General features: G+C 40.9%; 1 protein-coding gene across 1 annotated transcript; it reads right to left on the bottom strand.

The window, feature by feature from the left end:
* Positions 1-453: 453 nt before the first annotated feature.
* LY86 (lymphocyte antigen 86) lies at positions 454-23338 on the bottom strand. The gene is made up of 5 exons (XM_065753609.1): positions 23050-23338; positions 10891-10977; positions 9570-9698; positions 3464-3516; positions 454-1349 (listed from the first exon to the last, which is right to left on the bottom strand). Exons 1-5 carry the CDS (start codon positions 23168-23170, stop codon positions 1257-1259), a joined length of 483 nt encoding a protein of 160 aa, XP_065609681.1. The 5' UTR covers positions 23171-23338; the 3' UTR covers positions 454-1256.
* Positions 23339-23719: the final 381 nt, after the last annotated feature.

Here is a 23719-nt window from a genome sequence, read left to right as displayed (position 1 = left end):
AGCCTCTCCAAGATGAGGCATGCAACACCACTCTTGCTGATTTGTGAAGCTACGCTCAGCTCTAGCATCTTTCTATAGCTGTAATTCATATCCCTAACTCTCCAAATCAGCACTCAGACCCACTGCTGATCCTTTCTCTGCCGTTCCAGTTCTCCAAATGGATCTCCAGACCCACGATCCTTACTTCAAGTATCTCTGTGCTTGGTTATCTATTACCCATCAGCTGCACCAGATGCAGAGGTTCCTGGAATTAGAGGTTTGGGGATATGCTGCACCTGGGAGCTTAAGTTGTGTTTACTTCTCATGGAGCTCCTTGCTCAATGCAAAGAACAGTCTGTACTGCGTTAACATAAGATGTACATCAACGTGACTGATGTTTCTTTAAAAGCAAAAAAAAAAAAACAAAAAACAAACCAACACAACAACAACCACAAGAGAAAACATCTAGCTCATTTAATTTATTTCCCTCAACCTCCCTCCTTGGGTGCTCTCCCCTCAGTTTGTGGGTGGCTTTTTGTTTGTTTTTTTTCCACTTTAAGGTTTGGAATGGTCCTAGAATCATGAGAAATATGAGGAAAATATTTTCTTTTTATTGCAAATTTATTGAGAAGTGAGAACAGCATATAGCTTAAACAGAATGATTCTCATATCACTGTAAATATTAAAGAATAAAAAAAATGCACAAGAAGAGTCCTGAAGTCTGAAGTGATATTAATAGAGTGACTGAATGTGGAGCACTAAAAAGAGTCATGTTCATTCTATTTGGTTTTTGTTCTGTGGTTACAACAATATCTATACCAGTGGGAGGCTCCAAACAACCCTCACAGAAAACTGAAAATGTTGAGAGCTATAACTGCATAATACATATGACAATCTTCTTTAGTCTGTGTTAGAAATGGATACCTCCATAGCTTGCTGCAAAAGTCTGTTTAGGCTCTCGCCTCTTCTGCCTCGTACTATTTTCATCCTGAGATGAGAATGTTGGTACCAAATACTTTTTATTTGCAACTGCATATATTAAAAGCAAAAAATGGGCTACAGTGTGCATTTGGTGATAAAATTACCACTAGAGGGTAGGGTCTAGTGACTTCTCAAAAAAAAAAATAAAGAGTGAGTTACAAAGCAGAACAGCATCAGAACCACCATGTGAGAATTCTTTCTTTCAGAATCATTGAAGCATGCAAGCAGCTTGCTGGGCTTGGATAATTTTAGGAATCCGTAGTTTTAAGGAAGTCAGACCAAGTACTTTATTTTAGTTAATAATCTAAATAGTTTTTCACAGTAAAATCAGCACAAGCAACAGTGACATGGTCTTCGTTAGTCAGCCTTGCTGCAATAGTGTAATCTCCCTGTATGAGACAAACACAAACCAAGAGATTAGCCCACGAGTAGTAAATAATTGCTTCTGTTTCTATGAGCCAGTACTCTTCCTAGAAACGAAATTATACTTTTCCCATCAAGTTCCTCCAAAATATTTTCTGTCTGAATGTGTTTCAGAACTGGTAAAGGAGTTGCCTAGATTTTCTGCCAAAACGTTCTCATCAGAAATATCAATGCTGACAGCGCAAGTTCAAAATTAAAACAGTGCAAGGGGAACAAAATGTTTTGATGCTTGAAAATTCTTTTCAAATCTACATAGCTTGTCATGTTTCCTGTGAGGAAAGCATAGTTCAGGACCAGGAAAGGGAAGAGGTGCTCAGTTGTCTAGCACTTCTTTCTTGGATCTTGTTGTTCAGCACATATGTTTTTATAAAATATGGCATCTTGGAGATGTGTGTGTATAAGTGAGTCAATCTATGATGAATTCTTTTATAGTAAAATCAAGAGTTAGTTTAACATAAAGATACTAATAGTTACTCTTTCTCTCTTTTTTGGGGGGTGGAGAGGGGAAGTGTATTTGTATAATTACAGTGCAAGAATCTTAACCTTAAAGGTAACATGGCTCCTTTGTATTGGTTAAAATCACCCTGTCAAGGTGCCTGGAGAAGAAGAAGCATGGCAGCGACATAACACGGCTCATCTAACAGAGTGAGAGGAAGAGGTGAGTTAGATGTTATCCTCTTTTTTGATTTGGTATTGCTGGCATTGTGGCATTTTTCAGTTCTCTCTGGAGTTTGGGAGAAAACAAGTAGGGGTAGGCAAGCCAGCAGCAGTGGAAAGCTTGGTAGCAGTGGCTTCCTGGCCTTGAATTATAGAAAGCTCTTACCCAGCTCTGGGCTTCTTGTTGAGAAGCAGAGGATGGCACAGCTAGAAGGAGCTGGGCTTCTTGCCATTCACCTTTTATCATGGGGATTCTAAGGCAATAACTGTCTTGTTTCTTCACAGAGAGATTCAAGCTAAGTGGAACATTCAAATTTAGAGAGACCCAATGACAACATGCTCACAAGAATATAGCTGTGTTATAATTGCTGTGAAGATTGTGTAAATGCCCCTTAGGCTGGTCAGATGAGATTACATTGGAATGAGCAGAAGCTGATTGCTGCATGGAAGGATAGTGTTATTTGCCTGATTGATTAATTAACAGTGAAGGCTTCCTACTCCCTTCCTCACAAGCATGTTCATTCTCCAGAAGTTTATAGTTTCATTCATGGACGAGTTTTTTAGTAACTCATTTTCATAGCTTGTTAGTGACTAAGTTTTCTCATCCTTCAGAATAATATTTTCCTCCTGGGTAAAAATTGTTATTAAAAAAAGATAGTGAACAGTCTTAGAATTTTTGGCTTCAAATTCAGCTCATTTTCTGAGAATTTGAGTTCTGTGTGCATGTTTCCAAAGTTTCCTTTTGATATGATGACCTATGCCTAGGTTTCCCTAGAGCCTTTCCTACAGAAGTGCCATCAGTATTTAGCAAAGCTGCTCCTGGAACAGGATGCTGGCTGATACAAACTTGGACACTCCTATGTGAGGTGCTGGAGGAGAGAAGGTCTTACTTGATGTGGCATCTCTAGGCACGACATCAAGGAAAGTACTCTTGTGAGGGTGGAGCAACAACCTGCATAAGGGAGCCCAACACCCTGTGTGAGTGCCTGAAAGGTGAAGGTTATGGTTGCTGCTATCACCAAGGGAAGACTGAGATCTATGAGATAGAAACTGTCATTACAGAGGCTCAATCCTCCCAAAACTCAACTATCTTCATTTTTGCCTGTGCACGTCTTGGCAAACTCAGCTCTCTGGGACTTGTTCTTGTTCTGTATCCCTGTTGTGATCCTATCTTCTCCTTTTCTTGTTCTTGGACCATTCCAGTGCTGGTCAGGCCCTATACACTCATCTTAGAGGCTGTAACATAGGTTTTATGTCAGGTGCTTTAAGCATAGCCACTTGATTTTGTATTGAAAAGACCAGCCATGATGCAATGTGCTAGCTGGGGGAGTTTGGTATATGCTGGCATCATTGCTAATAATCTTCTGACTGTACCTCATCCAGAAAGCCCTTCTCCTTCACAGCACAGTGGAGATGAACTTACCTGTGGGATTTCTTTGATTCCCAGTGTGACTGGTCCCTCGTAGTAGATGTGTTCTGAAAGCAAAAATGATAATGAATGATTAGATACCATACAGCACATGTCAGAAACAAGCAGCTGAGTTTTTTGTAATAGCACTTAAATGTGCTCCAGTGACAAGTGTGATAGAGCTGCAAAGAGCTCAATATGTAGTCTTGCAACAGCTATCCCCAGACAAATGTCAGGACATGTAGTGCCTTATGGGGAAGGCAGAGCCTGAGCTCAAGGAGATGGAGGAGGGAGCCCTGGCATTGCACAACCAGGTGGTTGTTCCTTTGTCAGCATGCCCCTGCAAATGGAGAAATGGAAGGGGAGCAGGAAGTTGCTAGACATGAGTCCTTTAGCACGATCTGTTCAACACCTTGAGATGCAATAGTTGGACTACACTTTTTTCTTGAAAAAAATTGCCAAAATGTTGATCTGAGCTGAGTATTTCTGTAGGTGTAGAGTTCTGACTGCTTGCTGAACATTACCTTAAAGTAATAAGAATATTTATCTTGCTGTTGAGGGAGCATTCACCAAGTTACTTGGTGTGCTAAAGATATCACAGATTGTGTCGGTGACTGGACTAGAGCCTGGGAGTTGCACCTTTCAGTCTTTATCTCCCTAAACGTGAGACACATTTGCTTTTTGCTATGGAAGAAAGAACAACTTCAGCATTAATGGACAGAATGCACAAGCTGTTCTGCAATTCCTCCTACTTTTTCTTAGCTTAGTGGGCCGAACTGTGTAGACTTGACTGAAAATAAAATTCATAGATGTTTCAGTACAGAATTTTTTACACAACTTGCCCTATACAAGTCACGGAAAATGAAGACTGTTTAAAGATTCGCTTTCGTAAGTGTCATGAAATATTCTTTACTTTGACAGGGACAGAAGAATAAGCATTTCATCATGTTTAAGTATGTGCCGGCATCTTGATGCTCATAATTTCTACAGAGTTGCTTTGGTCCATTTCTGTGTTTGTTTAGACTGTTTCTCTTCAAAGAACGGACAAAAGTTTTGTCACATATTTGTCACACAATCCATCCCACCATACAATAGGTGTCTGAAATAGAAATCAGTCCATACTACATCTTCCCCACACATTGTGGAATATTGGTCAATGCCTTCATTTAACAAACTTAAATAAAAGAATCATGACTATAACATGCACCAGAAGAAGAGAAGAAACATGAGATCTCATCAGTGTCCTACACCTTTGTATTAATATTTGTTTAAGGTAATGCCTTGGTGATTGTGGAAGCTAGAGAAGTTGCAGGACTTCTAAATGTTTCCCTGAAAAATCTACTACCAAAACTAAGAATACAATCGATATGTGCTGACTTCTCACTCTCAAACTGTTTAAATCTATTTTACAGCACTCATAGTTTTTTTCCTCTGCTTCCCCGACCACTTCACCTGAGCCCCAAGGAGCCTTTTTCTTTTCCAAGAGCAATTGCCATCACTGATTGCTGCTTTGCATGAAGAAAGAGCCCTGGAGTCTGACACATCTCTGCTGCAGAGAGTGGTGACTCAAGAATCTTAAAAATACAACACAGCCTACTTAGTTCACAAGTTACTAAACCTAAATAGGAGTTTGAAGGCGCTACATACTGCCTGATGTATGTGATGAGTGACTTGCTTGGGACTTGGGCCATATGTGTGTTGAAGAGAGCTGAGGCTTACTGTGAGTTGTACGCTTAGAATACTGTAGACTCTGCAGTGTTTCATTTTGTGGTTTGTACACACTTGCTTTTGGTATACAGCCTAAAATGGGCCTTGTCTTTCTCTTCTTTGATCAGTTCTGGGCTTAGTAAATCTTAGATGATGGTAGAGAGTAGAGAAGAAACTGGGCCAGGAACCATAATCCCACTCTGAAATCCTTTTTCTCTGGGATATGGACATTCCTCTTGGATCACATAGCTCATTACAGTCCCACCTAGACTGTTGGGAAGCTGTCCAAAATCAAAATGTAGATTAACAGCATCCAAGTTATGCAAAACCTATATTTTAAAATGAAATAAGAGGCATCAGGCCATTTGTTTCTGCAAGGGTGGCAACGCTCAGCTCTTTCTGGTGGTGCCCAGTGGCAAGCCAGGAGGCAATGGACACAAACTGGACACAGAGATGCTATCTGAAGAGGGTTTTTTTTGCGGGTGATCAAGCACTAACACAGGCTGCCCAGATAGACTGTGGAGTTTCCATCATGGGGGGTGGTCAGAGACTGCATGTAGTCCTGGGCAACCTGCACTGCGTGGTGCTGCTTGAGCAGAAGGGCTGGATCAGATAGGAGGTCCCTTCCCAACTCAACCAATGTAGTGGTGTGGTTCTGTGACTCCTGTGACCCTCTTTGCTTTTGTGATTATGTAAAAGAACTGTGCTCTTTGAAAGTGTATTCTGACTGGAAAGCAAGAGTAGCTTTTGAGAATTGCCGGGAAATAATACAGAGCTGAATTTTATTGCTCACACTCATTTCTGACTATGGCAACCTTCTCAGTGCCTACGCTGGCTGGATCAGACTTCTCCAAGTCCATTCAGTGTTCCTGTTGCATGGAGATTTGTTATAATTCCAGAAATGTAAACATCCTCACTGGCTTTAAGGGCTGTAGTTTATCCCAGCATCCTTCATATAGTCGTGCATACTTTTGCATTCCTCCATTGAAAGATGATGTACACATCTGTTGCAGTAACTGGAACTGTCACAAGCACTGAGCCTTGCTCATTGACAAAATTCTGTGGTCTTTACAGTGAAAGAGCAGATGCTTTTGCATTTGCATAAATGCATAACTGTTTGTTATTTATATGATGGGGAGAAGCATAAATTATGGCTACATTTTCCTCATTAAAATGTCCCCAATGTTTTCATTAGTCTGTTCATACATTATAGCATGTCAAGTATGCTGTCATTTGTGATTGGCTTTTACCTTACCCTCCATGTTCAGCCCTTCTTCATAGAGACTTAACTGCAGGTGATTTCTGTAGAGGAAACGGTACATTTCTAATGTACCATTGATTCAAGGTGATGTTATTGTATTTGCAGGAGATTTCTGCTCTTACTTCTACCAAAAGTAACTTAGTCCTTTTCCCTGTCAGCAAACAGGCCTTTACTATCTTTCAGTCTGATGCACAGCTTTCAAATGTATAAGAACTTCCTGAGAACTACTTCAAGTTACCAGTTACCATTTATCGTGAAGATGCCTCTCATTTCCGACAAAACACCTATAATGAAATTCTCACTCCTCTTTCTCAAATCTTCCTTGCACTGAAAATCTTAAACGTTCTCACACTCTTGTACTATATAAAGGCCCTGTACATCTGCACCCACCTCTTCTTTTTCTGTGTTTTAAATCTTTTTAGAGCTTAAATGCTCCACGTTGGAGTTCTTCTAGGACACGATCTTGCACCCATGCAATTGACACAAAACTTTTGTAAGTTTTAGGGATGCAGGAATAAACTGAATAACTGCCAGCTACAGATACACAGCTGAGTGAGAAATATTTATATAAATACGTAGTTTGGTGAGAAACATCCACTCTCTTTACTGGGGAGGAAAATGTGAGATGGAGGGGCTAAGGAAGATGATACTGCATATCAGTATGAGACCTAGCTTTGTCAGAAGTGTGTACCTAAACTTCAAGTGATACTCAGCTCTGTAATTCATGCCTTATTCTCTATTTTTATTCCCAAATACTATTTTAGAACATGCTCACTGTAAAACCTAACAAAAAATCAACAAAATATAGAGTGGAGTTTTAAAGTCAGGGTTTTATTGTTTGAGAGTGTGAACCTGTAGAGTTATGTTTAAGCCTGCAAGCTGCGGTCGGTACACTATAAATATTACTATTCTAAGTCTTTTTCTCTGATTTTTAATGATTGCACTAGGAAATCTGTTAAATATTATGTAACAGTTTTCTTTGGAGGAAATGGAGAATAACCAGCACATCCTACTAAAAAAGAGGAAGAGCTGAGCTCATGTTATGACACGAAGAATTTAGCAGGTCGGGTTGTTATTGTTATTCTTAAGTGCACAATGATCCATTTCCTTGAAACCTTTGAGTCTGCAACTTCACAAGAGGGATATAGCTCTGAGAAATACTTTGGAGCCTTACTTAGGAGTCCCAGTGAGCTGTGCTAGATGTGAGGTTTGCTTAACATAAATAGTAAATACTACGATTATGATGAACGTGAAACCTCCAGCTATACTGGGTCTTTTAAAGCATTTCCAGTCATGGCAAAGTGATTGCTGGTAGTATTACGGGACAGAAAAGGTGGTGGTAGGGGAATACTACAAACTTTGCCAAATCTATCTTACTTCAATCTCTTTTCCTCATAACTTTCTCTCTGCTTGGTCCATACCAATGGACCAACGAAGCTGTCACCAGAACAGTGTTCTGTGTCATTTTGGGAGAGGGAAGCACAGGTACTATTTGTCTTCCTTGTGGTGGGCGAATATGTTCTGTGTAGAAAAGCTTTAAACTCCTGTCACATCTGAACAGATGCTGGAAATGTAGTCTGTATGCAACAGTGAAAACTGGGCTCCAAAAGAGCTATTTACTCTTTACCTCTGTTATTCAAAATATTGTCTTTTCTATGTAGGTATTAAGTCAGGCTTATAATTGCGTTAATATGGTCAAAATACATCTGTGCTGGATTGCCTTAAACAGGTGATGTGTTTTAAAGAATGCGAGATATATATCCTCACCCAAACTCAGAAATGCTTCTAAATGAGGATATATAATATTCAGCCAACCAACAATGGTATTATAGTGCACTTCAACTAGTAGAAGCAATCACCTGTCAGCCCAAGATTAAGGGACTTGGAAACCCCGGGAGATTTTGGCTTTGTAGTTTAATGTGTGAAGAGCAGTTTGTGCTTTGCTCAGGACTGGCTCTGCTTCTTAATGTATTCCCTAAAGGATGTTATTAAGTATCTCATCAGAATAAGATAGTTTTTCACTAGGTATGTGGTGTTTATTTATTTATTTTTCTTATAATTCAATACACAACTGAAGAAAGCTCTATATTTTTATTCTGTCTGGCTCACAGGATTTACATAATTGGTTGCTCATGCAGCATTTCTCTATCATTCTTTGTGATATTTCTATGTGGTGTGAAATGTTTTAGTAATTTTCTGTAGGGTTGTGCTAGCATTAGTATCGTGCATGGTTGTCAAACTTGTAGCCCGTGTACATGAATGATTACAGTGTTATCATGATGGAGATGAAGGTGAATGGAAGAAAAGTGTAGCTCCTGAAACTTTCTCTAACAGCTCTGTGGCAACCTTCCCTGCAATTCCACCTCTTTATTTTAAAACTGGCCGACAGAAATTATTGTGACATAAAAGTGATTTCAAAATAATGACAATAGCTTTTCGGGACCTGCTATGGCTATCTATGCCCTACCTGGCCTGAATCATGGCAGAAGAGACACTGAAGTGCCCAGGCTCGCTTGAGACCAAAGAGTGGTCTGTGGGCAGCTAATGCCACTGAAAACCAACTACTGCACCAGTTGGCAGTTTGACTGACATGAACTATAAGTCATCTGACACAGCAGCATAGACACATGGTGAGCAGAAACAAGATGCAAAATGTAGACGGTATCACACCCTATACTGATCCAAATATCCTTTTCAAGCCTAGTTCTTCTTACTGTGTGTTAGGAACCGTCTTTCAGAACAGGAAGTGTTATTTACTTAATAGTAAAGAATGTGTTCAGAACGCCTTGTTTGTTTGCTCAGCCCTTCCTCAGACAAAAATAAAAGCCAGTTCTGAAATGCTTTTTGCTCGCATGACAACCATGTGGCTATAAATAGGGCTTATGAACCCCTCTGCTGTTGGATGTGGTCACATTACCAAAGTTATTTTTTATGGACTTGAAATCCCATATGTTTGCAATAATCTGCTATTAGAAGAGAAGCAAGCTAACAGGTTAAAGGAAAATCTATCCTACTGTTTTTCTGTCACACATTAACATGCTGTTGAAGCAAACATAACTTTAACATATATTGGTGCATTCGGTAGCTCAGTGAGTGCATCCTGCTTGGAGTACCTAATAAACATCAAACATTTTAGAATGCTACTTAAATTACCTCCTTTCTTCTTTCCACAGAAAATTAGCTTAGAAAGGCCTGGTCCACAAAGTGTCTCTGAGTAGCGTAGGACAGTTTTCCCATTTATGATCAGATCAATCTTGACATGCAGTTCTTTGATGCTATGTCCTATACAGAAAGTAGACAGAGTGCTTAGAGAACATGCAAGGGTGAACAGGCTTATACATTTATGTTTTATGAAAGTTTCTATTTCCTTTCCCCCTGCCCCTTGTTTAAGCAATTATACTTTTTTTTTTTTCTTCACCAAGAACACTAGAAACACAGAAATCTGTGTTTCAGGAACAGTTCTCCAAGCCTCTCAAGGTATATAACAAGGGATGTAGTAGCTTATGTTTCTATTTTAAATTGTGTCCATGCCATTCTCTGACCAAATCTAGTATGCCACTGAGAACAGCCCCTGGCCTCTACCTGCCGCCTGGAAAAATGTCCCAAGACAGACTTAGGCCATGGAACAGCATAACAGCTAAACAGTGCTAGGACATTGGTTGTTTTGGCCTTTTCAGCTGGCTACCATAGACAAGCTAGTGCGGCTGCCAGATCTAGAGAGAGGTCCTGTAATCTGAGTTGTTAGAAAGGTATTTGCAAATGCCTGTAATGTCGTGTGCAGGCTTGTTTAACTTTGCAGCCACCTGATAACAGATGCTCTCCAGGCAAAAGGGCACCATATCCATTGAGAGGATGACCTTTGCATGTAGGAGGGCATTCCCAAGTGCTAAAAGATGCTTGGCTCACAAACTCATGATCAGTACCAGGAGTATGCAGCAGCGCTCTCCCATTTGTTGCAGCAGCAGCAGGTGAGCTTGGAGCCAAAAGGGTGGCAAGAAGCTGTGCCATGGAACAGTCAAAAGTCAAGTTGTAACTAATTTTAACTTGTGCACCCAGCCCTTTAGCTCAAATGTAGTACTGATTTTGACCTTCTGTTGCTGCTCCGTCAAATGCTGGAGGATATAATTCTGTGGTGCTGACACAAGGGTGTGGAGTCTGTAGCCATCTTATTCGACAGGATATCCCCAGATGACTGAGCTGTGAAGACGACCTCTAGAGCAGCCCCCACCCCACACAGGGATGAAGGGTAGGAGAGGAATGAGGACTGACAACTCTATGAGTTGTTCTGAGTTACATACACAGTTTGAGGCAGAGCTGGTAACAGACATGTCATTTTTCTAGCCTTGTACCCACTTTGAAATTTCTTAGAAATGCAGTATTGTTTTTATTTTATAGGATGTTGCTACCCTTGCTTACTTAATACCAGTACTTACACATGCCCGCTTATGGCACAAGAAAATAGGAATTCACTTACTTAGGATCATTGCAGCTCTGATATCAAAGGTGTGAGTTGTGACATCTGAACAACGATCAATGCTGAAAGCAAAGTCTTGCTGGGGATCTGTCAGGAAAAAGAAAGCAATGAGTAACAAGTTGGTATTTTTATAATGAGATACCAACTGTATAGAAAGCAAGAGTAAGACTATGGAAGTGTTATAAAAAGTAAATAAGATATTTTCGAGATGTTTTCCATGATGGACTCAAAGCTCTCATACCCTGAGTTTAATAGTTACTTCTGTATGAAGATGACTAGGTGATTGTCTGGGAACCTAAATCCTAAAGTTGGGAAAGTCCAAAAAGGAAAAACAGATTGTGTGGCTGAGATCATGCAGTGCTTCATGCTGGGCCCACCACCAGGTGATATTTATAACCTTGGAAATATTCTAGATTTCTTCTCTGGGAGACTTTAGCAGGGCTGGGGGCAAGGGGAGCCTACAGTTGCTGACTGACACAGATGTGGCTGTTACTGCTTCTTGCGGTGCCCCTTCCTCAGCGTGAAGCTCCAAAACTGGAAGAAACCCACCTGCTTTCCCCCTGCTTCTGCCTTCTCCCTTCCTTCCTTCTGCTCTGCGCTGTTCCTGAGGGCTCGCCAACGTGTCACTCTTTGGTGACAGCAAGCAGCAACAACTGACAGCTCCATTGCTGTTGGCACTGCTGCAGCCAATGGCATGAGGAAGAGATTCCTAGAGCCGTGGCTGGAGGTGCAAGATGTGACCAGCTTGGCTGCATATCACCTAACCTATGGATGTATGCTGTAGCAGAGTTTCAAGGCCTACTTTAGGCACATGATTGGCCTTGCTGGATCTTCATGGCCTGTGCATCTGTCTCTCTGTGGAAACTGGAGAAGCTGCAGGGATGGGCCCAAGCGCAAACTGTGGCATGCATAGAAGCAGACGTGGGCACCCTGCTTTAAAGAGAGATGTTGGTGACAAATCATACACTTGGAAAATGAATTCTGTTTCTAAGTTATTATGGTTTGTGTTTTGAGGTGATCATCTTACTGAGTGGAAAATAATGGCTTGGGAGAATTTTGCTTTGATGCTGCGGTGTAACTTGAGTCACTGTTGTCTGTGAGGCTGTTAGTGTATCTGTAGAGCTCCAGCTCCCTGTCTGGTCCTATTTTTGCAGCTATCAGGGGCAAAGCCTGGGTGTCTGAAGCCTGTTTGCCTGGACCGGAGCACTGAGTGAATGAAAGCACTGGGTGGACCTGGCAACATTAGCCAGACTTCACAGCCAGCCTGTGAGTTGTCAGTGTGGTCCAAGAGGAGCTCGCAAGTCCTAACTCCCGACAACTTTAAGCAACTTTTTAGAAGAGGGATATTAAAAATCACTGGCATTTCTTGCAGCTCTGTACCTGTGCTGTCTTCTTCCATACCACTAAATAGTTACATGAACTGCTTGGGATAACAAACTGGTGCCTGGAGTTGTTCATGAGCTGCTCAGATGTGACTGGAGTTAGAGGGGTTGTCTGTTCTCCCCGTCCATGTTCCTGTCAGTTCTTGCTTTATTGCAGCTTCGGAAGTTGCCATAACCGTTTCCTGCTCTAGCTGGAAAGAACACCAAACTTCTCTGTTTTTCATTTCCCAGGACCGTTATACCTGCTTCATCTCTGGTCTCTACCACCTCTCAGGGCTTGGTTTCCGCTTTGCTCTGGACTTCTGCAAGAGCCCTTTTCATTTCTGTTTTTGGATAAGGTTCAGGAAACAGCTGCTCAGATCCTGAGCAATGTGGATATCGGTGCCTACAAACAGCACTGGTTGTCAAATGACAATAGCTGGCAGTTCTGTAACGTCCAGAACAGAAGAGTGGTCAAAGATGGCATTGCAGCATAGATGATGATCTTTTCAAAGAGACTTGGTAATGCTTTAATCAACAAACCGATTCATGGTATTAGGGCCAAGTGGTTGTTGTTATTTTTCTTCCATAACTGTTTGATGAAAAGAGGATTTTCGTGAAACACAGTTTTGCTGGAAAAAATGGGTTTCTTGTCAAGAATGTGACCTCAGGATTGCTTTAGCTTGGATGTCTCCTTTCTGTCTTTTTTTCTTATGGGTTGAGCTCTTTTGCCAGGTGACCAATTTGATTGCATAATATAACCATGGTGTCTCCTCCTCCATCACCAGAGATGCAGTACAGAGGGACACTGGTGCGTCCAGACAAGTGTTACATGTCCCCAGAGAAGAGGAGACGTGAGATATTCCAGAAATATTTGTGAATTAGAGCACTTGGATTTTATGTTGTTACTCTGTTGCTGTGAAACCAACTTTTCTACTGACAAAACAATCAAACAACAAAATCAACCAACAAAATAACCAACAATTAATTTTCAGACCATCTTCCTGTGGAAATTCTGGCTATCCAACATCCTAGATACTGCTGTGTACGTGGCAGACTCCTGCTGAAATCAATTGAAAGGAAGGTGTTGTGCTAAAGCAATGGTGCCAGGGAGTCTGGATTCCAAAAAATGTAGGCAGAAAGGGTACTGCTAAAAGGAAATCATAAGAAATAGTATTAATTTCTTAACCATTTCATATGCAAGGATGCTTGTAGATTCAGTTGTGCGCTGTGACCAAAGGTAGTGTGCCTCACTCTTCTTTCTTTAAATATTGAGGAAGGCCTTGTGTGACAAAAGCAACCCAAGGCCATTGCAATTTTTCTGTTGCACAACTGTGAGTCACTGTTTCTCTCTTATGGAGGTTTAAACCTCCTTTTACTCTTCCTTCCTGCTTCAATCTTAAGCGAGCTAGTTAAACTGAAAAAAATACATGTTATGTCTTTCACATGTGCAGAGCAATAACATTTACCATTAAATCTCTCAAACACGTGGGGCTGCCCTTCAGCCTTCCACTTCCCTGCAGCATTTCATAGTGCACAGTACTGTATGTTCCCAGACTTCCCTCCACCCACTCCCTTCAATCTGCTCTCTCTGCTGTAATTAAAGTAGAAACTCTTCAACTGGATGCAGAGTTTTGCTTTTCCAGTTCAGCTTTGATATATTACCAACACTTGAAACGATGATGGAAATTTTGCAAACATGTTGAGGTTCATTAATGAAAAGCTGCTTACTGGGAGGGGAAAAAGGGCATTATTTGTGTAAGAAAGGCTCGGGTTGTAACATTTGCAGTTTTGTAAAGGTGGGCAGGAGCAGGATTTTGACTGAAGATTCTCTCTGCTACTGCTATGTCCTTCAGAGCCAGAGCTGCCAGACCACTAACAGCGTTACAAAAACTGCTTGGACAAATGCGAAGCACCTATTATTGCACTTTTGATGGGCTACTCTAGAACAATTTGTCTTTTCTTCTCCCTCCCTCTCCCTTATCTTGTTAACTACCATCTACTGGCTTTACTGTCATCTGAATCTGCTCTTAAATCTCACTGTTTCCATATGAGTAGGAAAATTAGTGGTTATGACTGAATTTAAGAGCAAGCAGGCAAGCTTTGCTTGCAAGTGGCCACATCTGCAAGTCTTGCAGTGGTGAGAAAACTCTCTAAATTGGTAAACTTTGTGTCTTTCAGATTCACAGTTAGGAGAAATTGGGTGAAAGTTGTAGAGCCAGGTGTAGTTATATAGCTGGGCTTGGTTAGGGTCAAACAAGGACAGGCTGGTGCTAGGAGAGATGTAAACTGATACAAGAAAGAAACACATTTAGTAATTACCCAGTAGTCTTCATCTTCAAAGCTCTTAATAAAATTAAATCATTAGTCCTTACATCCTTACAACATTAAAGGTGATAAAAGGGAGGGAAAGAATGAGGAACTATTTGGGACCTCAGATTCTGTATTCATTTGACATTTTCTCTTTAATGCCTATTTAAATAAACTATCTTGAATGCTCAGGGTTATATTTGACACTGTGGAATTTATTTACAAGACACTGGGGAAGAAGGACAAGCTGAATTTGCAAGTTTCCAGTTCCACATCTAGATTTCCCTGAGTATCTTCAGTTTAATGAACTTCCCTTTGGGTCTTGCAGTCAGTGCGTGCTGCAGCCATATTCAGACATGGCTGGGAAGAGCAGAGACCCTGTTTTCACTAGGGAGCAGAATAAGGCGTGACTCAGGTCAGCTGGAGCTAGCCAATCAAGATAAGGATGCTTCATCCCAAGGCACTCGCTTCAGAGACAGGACCAGTCTTGGCTTTAGTTTTGGAGGGACACATTGGCTTCCTCTGTAAAAGCTATGACTTGCTTTACCTTCTGTACCTCCTATATCTTTGACTTATTTATGCAACATTGAGTTTAAGGGATGGGAAAATCTTTATTAATGTATCCTTATCATCCCATGGTCTATAAACTGTGAGTTAATAGCTCCACTTCCTTTCTGATAAAACTTACGTGGCTTTAGAGAGAAGCCTAAAGGTTTAGTCTTGGTATAGTCTAAAAACACCTAGAACACTAGCAAGAGACATTTAAAATATGGTTTTAAAAAATGTGATTTTTAAATCGTTCTCTCTCAAGAGCACTGAACATCAGTAATACAAATAGCAATTACATACAATTACATACAGGCATTACTGGCCATGAAGGCCCTGGTTTTGGAGAGGAGTAATTCCAGCACCTTACGAAACAGTCTAAGTCAAGCGCTAAGTCTTTGGCTCTCATTACTTCAAATAAAGCTCATTGCTGAGTATAACAAAGTTCGCAAATATTCAGAAACAGTAAGCCAGAAGGCTGGTAGCTTCTACGGACTTGTGGCAATGACTCTTGTAGTAACAGTATTTGATGTATGAGGACCAGATGTGGGATGGGGAGCTGAACCCATGAACAAAGATGTGCGGCACACTGAGACAAAGGAAGAGATTTGCCTGGACCCAAGCCAAGCAGCTGGCAGTGGGCTGGAGGGAGGCCTCTGTAAAGGCATCAGATGTGAGGGGCTGTGTTTTGGGGTAGTGGTGTCAATGCCTTGTGCAAAGTGGTCCTTCTAAAAAGGTCCTTCTAAAAATCCTGACTTGAGACTCCCTGCTTTTTCCTGCCCAAACCACCTTTATTGATAGCAGACTTGTAAGAGCTGTTTGTAGGGGCTCAAGGGGATACCCAGTGTATGAGGGTTTGTGGAGACTTTTCTTGCTTTTGCCTCTGGTTATACTTGGAGAGATTGCGCACATTGCTGTGCTTTGTGTGATACGACAAAGCTTTGTCTGAGCTTGTTTAAGAAGACAAAACCAAAAGATACTGGCTTTGAGAGTTAGCACATACAGATCTGCATTTGTATTTGATAATCCTAATTTGTCCTAGTTAGCTTGAGTGAGAGAGGGAGGCAGGACAGGCTTCAGCTACAGCAGTCTAACAAGAAAATACTGCATTAATTTAGGCCCAGCAGGGAATGTATTAGAGAGAAAGTCTTTGTTCTTCTGTTCTGTTGGTAAGAAAATACCATGCACTGCATGAGTAAGATGCATACAATAACTGTCTGTGTCCTAATCAGATCTGTCTCTCCCCTCTTCATGTGTTTCTTTATCATTCTTTATACTGTTCTACTTGAGGCAGATCTCTTTGCATCAGGGCTTGCCACTAGGACTGGGGATTCACAACAGACTTATGTCAGAAATAGAACCAAACATTACTAGAAACTGCCCTGCTGTTAGGCACATGCTATGCTCTGGGATAGCGGGCTTTACTGCTGGTTATACAGAACAGTAATCAGCAGAATATAAATGGACTAAATGTTCCCATTTTCTCAGGATGGGTTGAAATCCACCACAGGAGTGTGGCAGTAAGCTATAATTGGAATGGCATGCTCCCTCTGCTAAGGAAAGTAGCTGGGTTCCTGCCTGCCCAATCACTGCTGGATCATTTGACAGCAGCTATCCATCTTCAGGTGAAGAGGAAACTGGAGCATTGAATTAATTTCTGATAGCTTTCAAGATCTTAGCTTTTGGCAAGCAGCAGTTCTCCTGAGTCTATAGTCAGCATCTGGGATGGAACAGAGGTTTGGGGGTTCAGTATGTAGCAGCTCTTTGAAGGGTATTTAGACAACATCTCCCAGATGGCTGCAACTCTTCTCCAGTTTTAGGTCAACTCCTTGAAGTTGCTGCAGTTGTATAGCGAGGTCATTTTGGTATTTGAGGGCTCTTTTCTCAATTTTCTTGTATTGTATTTGCTTGTGGATGTTAAATTGCTGCAAGAACCTAATCTCCTGCCTCCCATTTTCTCTGGTAAACTGTAAGCATTGTAGTGTCCAGAGGTTTTTTGGGGACCTTTATTACAGCACTAGGTGAGATGACGTGGCAATATTAGGAAAATCTAGTGATACTGCGTATGAATAAGCAAGGAGTCAGAAGTTCAGCTGTGGTTAATTCTCTCTCCACAACTTCGCTGAAAGCATTAATATTGATTTTGCTAAGTGATTCAAAGTCTAGATGCTGAACATGTTTTTTGCCAAAGTACCATAGAGGTGTGAAATTGTCTCGTGTTCTTCCTCACCATTTAAATTTTCTAAATACTCTCCTCTCTGAAATGAGGTAAAACTAAGCCTGAACCACCTAAGAAGTCACATAGAGAAAGTTTTAACCCACTCTAATGGAGTGGAGAGTGAAACAGATTCATGAATTTTAGTTTCTGAAGGTGCCAAGCTCTTTAAAAGTTTTACATGTGCAGAAATAAAGCAAATTTACATACGCACTCGTATCCATGCTACCTTGATTCTGATGGTAGCTTCAGTTTGTTAGGATCTGGAGCTAGAAATATTCCTGTCAATGTCTGGCCTTCCCCCTGGAGTAAGTAAGCTACACCAGATGAGCACAGCAGCCAGGCTGTGACACTAAGATTGCTTGGACAGAGCAAATAAAAAATGTTTTCAAGTCAAATTCTTAAGTTCTTTGATTGTTTGCCCATTAGCAATTTATGCAACAGAAGATCAGAGGGGAGCTGGTGTCATGTGGCTTTAAATAATTTAGAAGTAGAAGCAATTGTTGGAGACTGCTTGAGGGAAATAAATAAATAAGTCAAAGAGGAGCATCTGGCTCAATCTGTCTGCCAAAAAAATGAAGAATAATAGAAAAATAACCTTCTTTTACAAAGTGTCTAGCAGAACATTTGCCCTGAAGATGCACGATCTGAGAATTTTTGCACTTTTCTTTGCCAGCTGAAGTTATCAGATTACTTGTGCCCTTCATCTAGGGGGTACATGTGTGTGGCTAGCGAGGAAAAGAGACCAGCAATTTAGGTTGATGAAGCAAGCAGAAAGCAATGTGCTGTGAAATTAGTGCTGTAACAATGACAAATTAGCAGGATTGTTTACAAGTTAGTATTCCAGATTTATCAGGGATGGGTGTTACATGTCTACTTAAAACAAACAAACAAAAAATCAATTTTAAAAAAAGGGTTTTAAGAGAAATAATGCATTTGACCTCTTGGTATATAGGAGAATGGATGTGATGGGCTGAATGTGTGAGGGGAACACCAATAAGACTGAAACGATTCAGCAGGGGCAGGCAAATACTCAGGAAATAGTAATCTAACAAGTTGATCAGTCTCCACTTTTTTTTATTTTTAAGCACTGAGAAGTTCCCTCAATGTAGAGTTTAACAGGGAAGTTAACAGCTATACTGTGCTAACCAGACAGAGCAGATTCTACACCAGAATAGCCTTATTCACTTCAAGGTATTTTTTTGCCAAGGTCCGGGTCAGAGCTCATGAGTATAAAAAGCAATGCAAACGAGATTTTCTCTCTTAGTAAATGCAATCCAGTGCAAGTTCATTCTGAAGTGGATGGTGCTGCTTTCTCCTACTTAATCAATATAGGGTAGGGAAAATCTTCTTAGTGAAACATATGCAGTTTAACTTTGTTCCCCTTAGGAGAAAAATAATTCTCTCAGGGGTGCAAAGGGATCTGCTGCTATGTCTAGCAGAAGACAATAATTAAAGCAAATAGTTGCCCATATCACTAAATGTTGTTATTTATTTGGTTTCAAACCTGTATGTAGATAAAATGGTACAGTCGGTTTCCTGTGTAGGTTCTGCTGTATGAAATGAATGCTGATTGATTTCTTCTCTTCCTGAAATTCCAGCTAGTGGCTGTTAGCTGAGCTTTGGATGAAAAAAAGACCAAATAAAAGCTCAAGGTCAAATGTTATTTGGGAAATCTGTCTCTGCCTGCTAGCCAAAAATCTCATGTGCCCTGAACACATTTTATAAAGCCCAAAGAATATACTTCAAGATTTAACTTTGGTGATCCTGTAGTTTTCCCTGAAATTCCATGTTATTTACTCCTGTGCATAGAAAACAAAGTCTTCAATGGTGGATGCTCTCCAGACCCTTTCTAAGAACCTCATGTCTGACTAGCAGTCCATTTTCAGGAAGCAGGCAGCTCTGAAAACCTTGAGGTCCTAACCTGAGCATAGAGCCTTATTATTCATTAAGAGTACTGGACTGCTTAACCTGGCTGAAAAAAATGCAGATATCTTGACCTAACTTTATTTATGCTATGAAGAGGTTTCCATTTGAACACTACCTCATAGGAATGTTTTCCTGATGAATTAAAGGAAGCTTAGATGAATGGTCCAGAGGCAGGTGCCAACAGCTGCACTGAGGAGTTGCATTTTATAGTCTCTGACTGACTGCACTGCACTTTGCACTTTCAGGTAGAAGTCTGACAATCAGAAGCCTTTAGAATCTGCTCAGGGCATTTGTTGTCATTGCCTTTCTGTCTTACCCTTCCCACAGAATTGCCTTTTGAAATGTATCAGGAAAGATCAAAAGTATTTTTATTGTAAAAATCATGGTGAAATTAAAAGAGACAGAAATAAGCCATTTGTGTAACAGATTCTTTCCATGTCTCTGCATAGACTTGCCAATTACAGTTCTCTTTTCTCAGTTAGAGATGTTAACCTGCGTTACTTTTATCTTAGGATCCCTGCCCAGGTTTCTAAAGTGATTTTTGGCCATTTGAGATCTTCCTTCATTTTTGTCACTTGTTCCTGGGAGGAAGAATGGCACTGATGGGAAATGTCTTGCTATTTATAAACTGTCTCGATGTTATGTCTCCTGTGGTTATGTAGAGGAGGCAGCATATTGTCTATTTACTTATAGACCACTGGTCTCTTAGCCTGTATTTCTTCCTATGAACTTGCTGCTGAGGATTTTTATTTGTTTTCTTTTAGATCACATTTTCCCCCTCCAGACCCCAACCAAAGTGTGTGACTTTGATTACTGTGGTCTACTGTGGTCTTGTCCAGATCTTTTTTTTTTTTTTTTTATGCTTGCCTCAGGGGCCTGTTCTCTGAAGGCTTGTTCTGATGTGCCTGAGAGATATTGAGGATCCTTTCCATAGGATCCAGAATACGGGGTGAGATTAAGAGCCTGACGTATGCCTGCGACCTACCCCATTATAGAGGCAGGTTGGACCTAGGGCAAGAGCTTTCAACAGAGATCTGAGACTTGCTTTTGAGAACAGAGGACTGCTATGCTTTTTCTATCTGTCTTCATTCAAACATCTAAGCTTCTCTGCTACATTTATCACAGTTATATTAACTCATATTTTTAGCTTTAGTCAGATTTTTACTGCCTTATAGGAAAGGATCTGATAAACTGCAAAGCAAAAATGAACACAGCTCCCTTTTAAATACTCGGACTGAACTCTATTATTAATCTGCTGATAGAGGGCATCCAGTTCCAGAAATAAAGTTGTGAACTACTTGGCTAGAATTCCCCCAACCTTCTTAAACTTTATTTGATTCAAACCTGGTGCGATGATAACATCCTAGAATTTATATTAACAATAGGGTTGAAATTCTGATCCTCTTTAGGCCATCAGGGAATTCTTTACCCAAGTTTTTTTGTACTGGGAACCTCACTGTAGATAATGTATCCCCAAATATGTCATTAACTGGCATCATTAGTGGGGCAGGAGATACCATGAGGATCTCTCAGACTGAAGGGACATGCAGGTTGAAGAGTTTCACCAAGACAGAACTTCATTTATTTTGGGATTGGTTGCATTCAGTGAGGTTTAGTTTTGCAACTTAGCATTACTGTTCTTCAGTAGTTTGTCAGGATGCCTTCTGGGGCTGCTGGGATTAGTTATCACAGTCTCTTTTCCCCATCTCTGGTCTGTGAGCCAGGAAGATGCTCTAGCTTTTTTTTTAATTCCATACCAACACCTTGAAGAAGGAGCAACATTGTGTTTTTGAGACAGCCTTTCCTTTGAAATATCTGAAGTGTGTAGACACCTGCCCAGTATTTATGTTGTGCTTGCTGCTATTATCAAGTTTTCATGAGGTTTGTTAGGAAAGGGTCTTGTCAAAAGTAGGCATATGTTTTTTCCCTTCTGGGTGAGAGTAGCCAATGGGACATAGATAAAGAAAAAAAAAAAAGCTATATTATTCACATCTAATTATGGTTGGGAATGAAATGAGGTAGGGAGAAACTCTCCCCTTCTTGAAACACTGTGATCAGTGCCTTTGTCACAACTGTGAGCTGTACACTGAGCTCACTGTACTTCTCATCTAGGAGGCATCTGGGGCCCAGCATCCTGAAAAAGCCTTATTTTTTTTGTTTTATGCAATTGGAAACACTACGAGCTGGATCAGCTGAGATGCAGATAGTGCTTCCTGTTCTGAAGCTACAGGTACAGGTGACCTCTGGAAAAGGCACAGTGACAGCAACTGTAAGTGTTCCCACATCTGTATCTGCCAGCGTTGTAAGGAGAAGAGGAATCAGGCTTCAAACAAGGAATGTGATTTAATTCTTGTATTGTTTCCATATCTATGATATCCTCTCATCTCCCATAGCTGTGTCTAATAGAATAGAAACCACTCCTGTGTTGGGACCTGACTTGAAATCTCTGACTTGTGCTTCTCAAGCTGTGAACCCCTCCTGACTGAATGTACATGTTAGTTTTGTGTGCATGGCAAACCAAACGTGTAATGTGTAACCTCTAAACAAATGCATTTTGATAGTCCAGTGGTGTGCATAGTAAGAAGCAATGCTTGACAGACACATGCCCTGCAGACAAATTTCACCATCATTTGAATTGACACAAACTGTAGCCTATGCCCCTATGTTAAAGTATCTCGTGCTGAGACCTGTAGAGGGAACAGAATTGGTTCATACAATGAATTTTCTTACTAAAATAAAGGTAATACCAAAGGTCACATTCAATAGCTAATTAAATATTTTCCTAATGTGGTATACCCATTTATAATACGTAAAGCCTGACTTTGTTCTCCTCGGAGCAGGCCTGGAAAGAATTGCATTGCAAATATTTATTTACCTCTCTTGTCCCTCACTGGCTTTATTTTAATGGGTGTGCAAAACTGCATGAAAGCTACAAGGAAGAAAAAGCCCCCAGGGAAAGCCCTTGTATCTGGATGAATTGGAAAAACAAACTCTAGGGTGCTCATTTGCCACGAATCGCTTTTCACATCACGTGCGGAAAATGAATGGAGCGTCTGTGAATCTAATTCCCTTTGTCCCAGTTGTAAAGCAGATCAGCACAATAGCAGAGGCACAAGGCCAGCAAAGCAAGAGGTGGAAAGCAGGCGCTATTCAATGCATTCATTTTCAGTCATCCCAGTGCTGCTTGCTCCTTTTCTTCTCTACAGATTTAAAGAACAAACAAACCCTATGGTTCCTGGGAAATGCCTCTGTTAAGTGCTGCTGCTGAAGCCTCGCTGAGCATGGCTGCGGCAGCTGAGAACATGATTCCTTCCTGCTGTCACTCAGGGTCCCTTGTCACTCCAAGTGGGAGGACAGAAAGCACATCACTACAGCCCAACTGTGCGGTAGGAAAGCAGTAGATCAGAAGGGGATGCATCAAAGGGTCTGTTGTCCCTCAGGTATAAAGATTTAAGCTCTTTCTGTTGTATTGTTTTTTGGTTTCAATAGCTGAGTTTCAGGATAAAAATCCTAATCATCTCTCATGCTGAATCGATTTTTTGACAGCTGTTTAATAAATTGAATTAGGTTACATTATTTCCTCTCTATTATATTCCATCTAAATACATTTGGATGCATGCGTGTCAACCAAACCAGCTAGATGTGAAAGACAAAACATTCCAGCTGCAAAACCCAGTGCCAGCCTGGGAATGTGACCCTTCCATTCACTGCCTGGTTTATAAGCTCCTCTTACTGTATAAGAGCAATCCTGTTGCCTAGCTAAAATGAAATGGAAATTGAAAATGTTAAGAATCTCACCACAGCTTTTGTAATATATCTCCAAGTTTTCTTCCTTGCAGACTGTGTGTGTAGGCCATTCTATGCTGGCATTGATGCAAAGTAGGACTAAGATGAGGGCGAGAACATTCAGTGTCTTCATGGTGGCAGTGGCAGTTTGCAGGATAGATTCTCCCCGTCTCTTGCTACTCCTCTGTGGGTTAGCTTCTCCTTCCTTCCTCCAAGAGAGACGGAAGTTACTACATTCACACGCCTGGAGAATGGTTAAGTGAGCCAATGCAACCTCCAGATTGCCACGACGTGGTGTAAACGAGAGGCTAATCAGAATTGGAGGGTGCTGTTTCTGTGTGCTCAGACTTCTGCTTTCTGTTTCGTGTTAGTTTAAACTAATGACAAATGAGCTAATAACACCTACTCACCGCACTGCATAGCCCTGTCTTGGTGCCTGCTGGAACAATACAGCAAACTGTTTATTTTTTCTCTCGCTGCCAGTTTCTTCTCTTGAAGTCAAAGTGTTTGGGTCAGGACTTCAGACAGGCTTATTTAGCCCTGCTGGCTGCAAAATGTAAACCCAAATCATCCAATTATAATCACACAAAGTTGGACCAAATGTTGCAAGGTGGCTGGTTCGGTTTCTGTTTTCCTTGCTGAAAAATCTGTGCGCTGGAGGGAAGGGAGATTCATCTGAAAA

Source organism: Cyrtonyx montezumae, unplaced genomic scaffold (assembly GCF_038088225.1).
Source record: "Cyrtonyx montezumae isolate F1298 unplaced genomic scaffold, pur_monq_1.0 scaffold_8, whole genome shotgun sequence".
Lineage (NCBI taxonomy): Eukaryota > Metazoa > Chordata > Aves > Galliformes > Odontophoridae > Cyrtonyx > Cyrtonyx montezumae.
This window is presented reverse-complemented; position numbering and strand designations above follow the sequence as displayed.

Excerpts from the sequence above, each read along its gene's own strand:
- LY86 (XM_065753609.1), bottom strand. The coding sequence starts at position 23,170 with ATGAAGACACTGAATGTTCTCGCCCTCATCTTAGTCCTACTTTGCATC. Across the intron at positions 9,699-10,890 it reads CAGAGCTGCAATGATCCTAA|GACATAGCATCAAAGAACTG; the intron begins GTAAGTGAATTC and ends CTTTCTGTATAG. Across the intron at positions 1,350-3,463 it reads GAATCAAAGAAATCCCACAG|GGAGATTACACTATTGCAGC; the intron begins GTAAGTTCATCT and ends TGTCTCATACAG.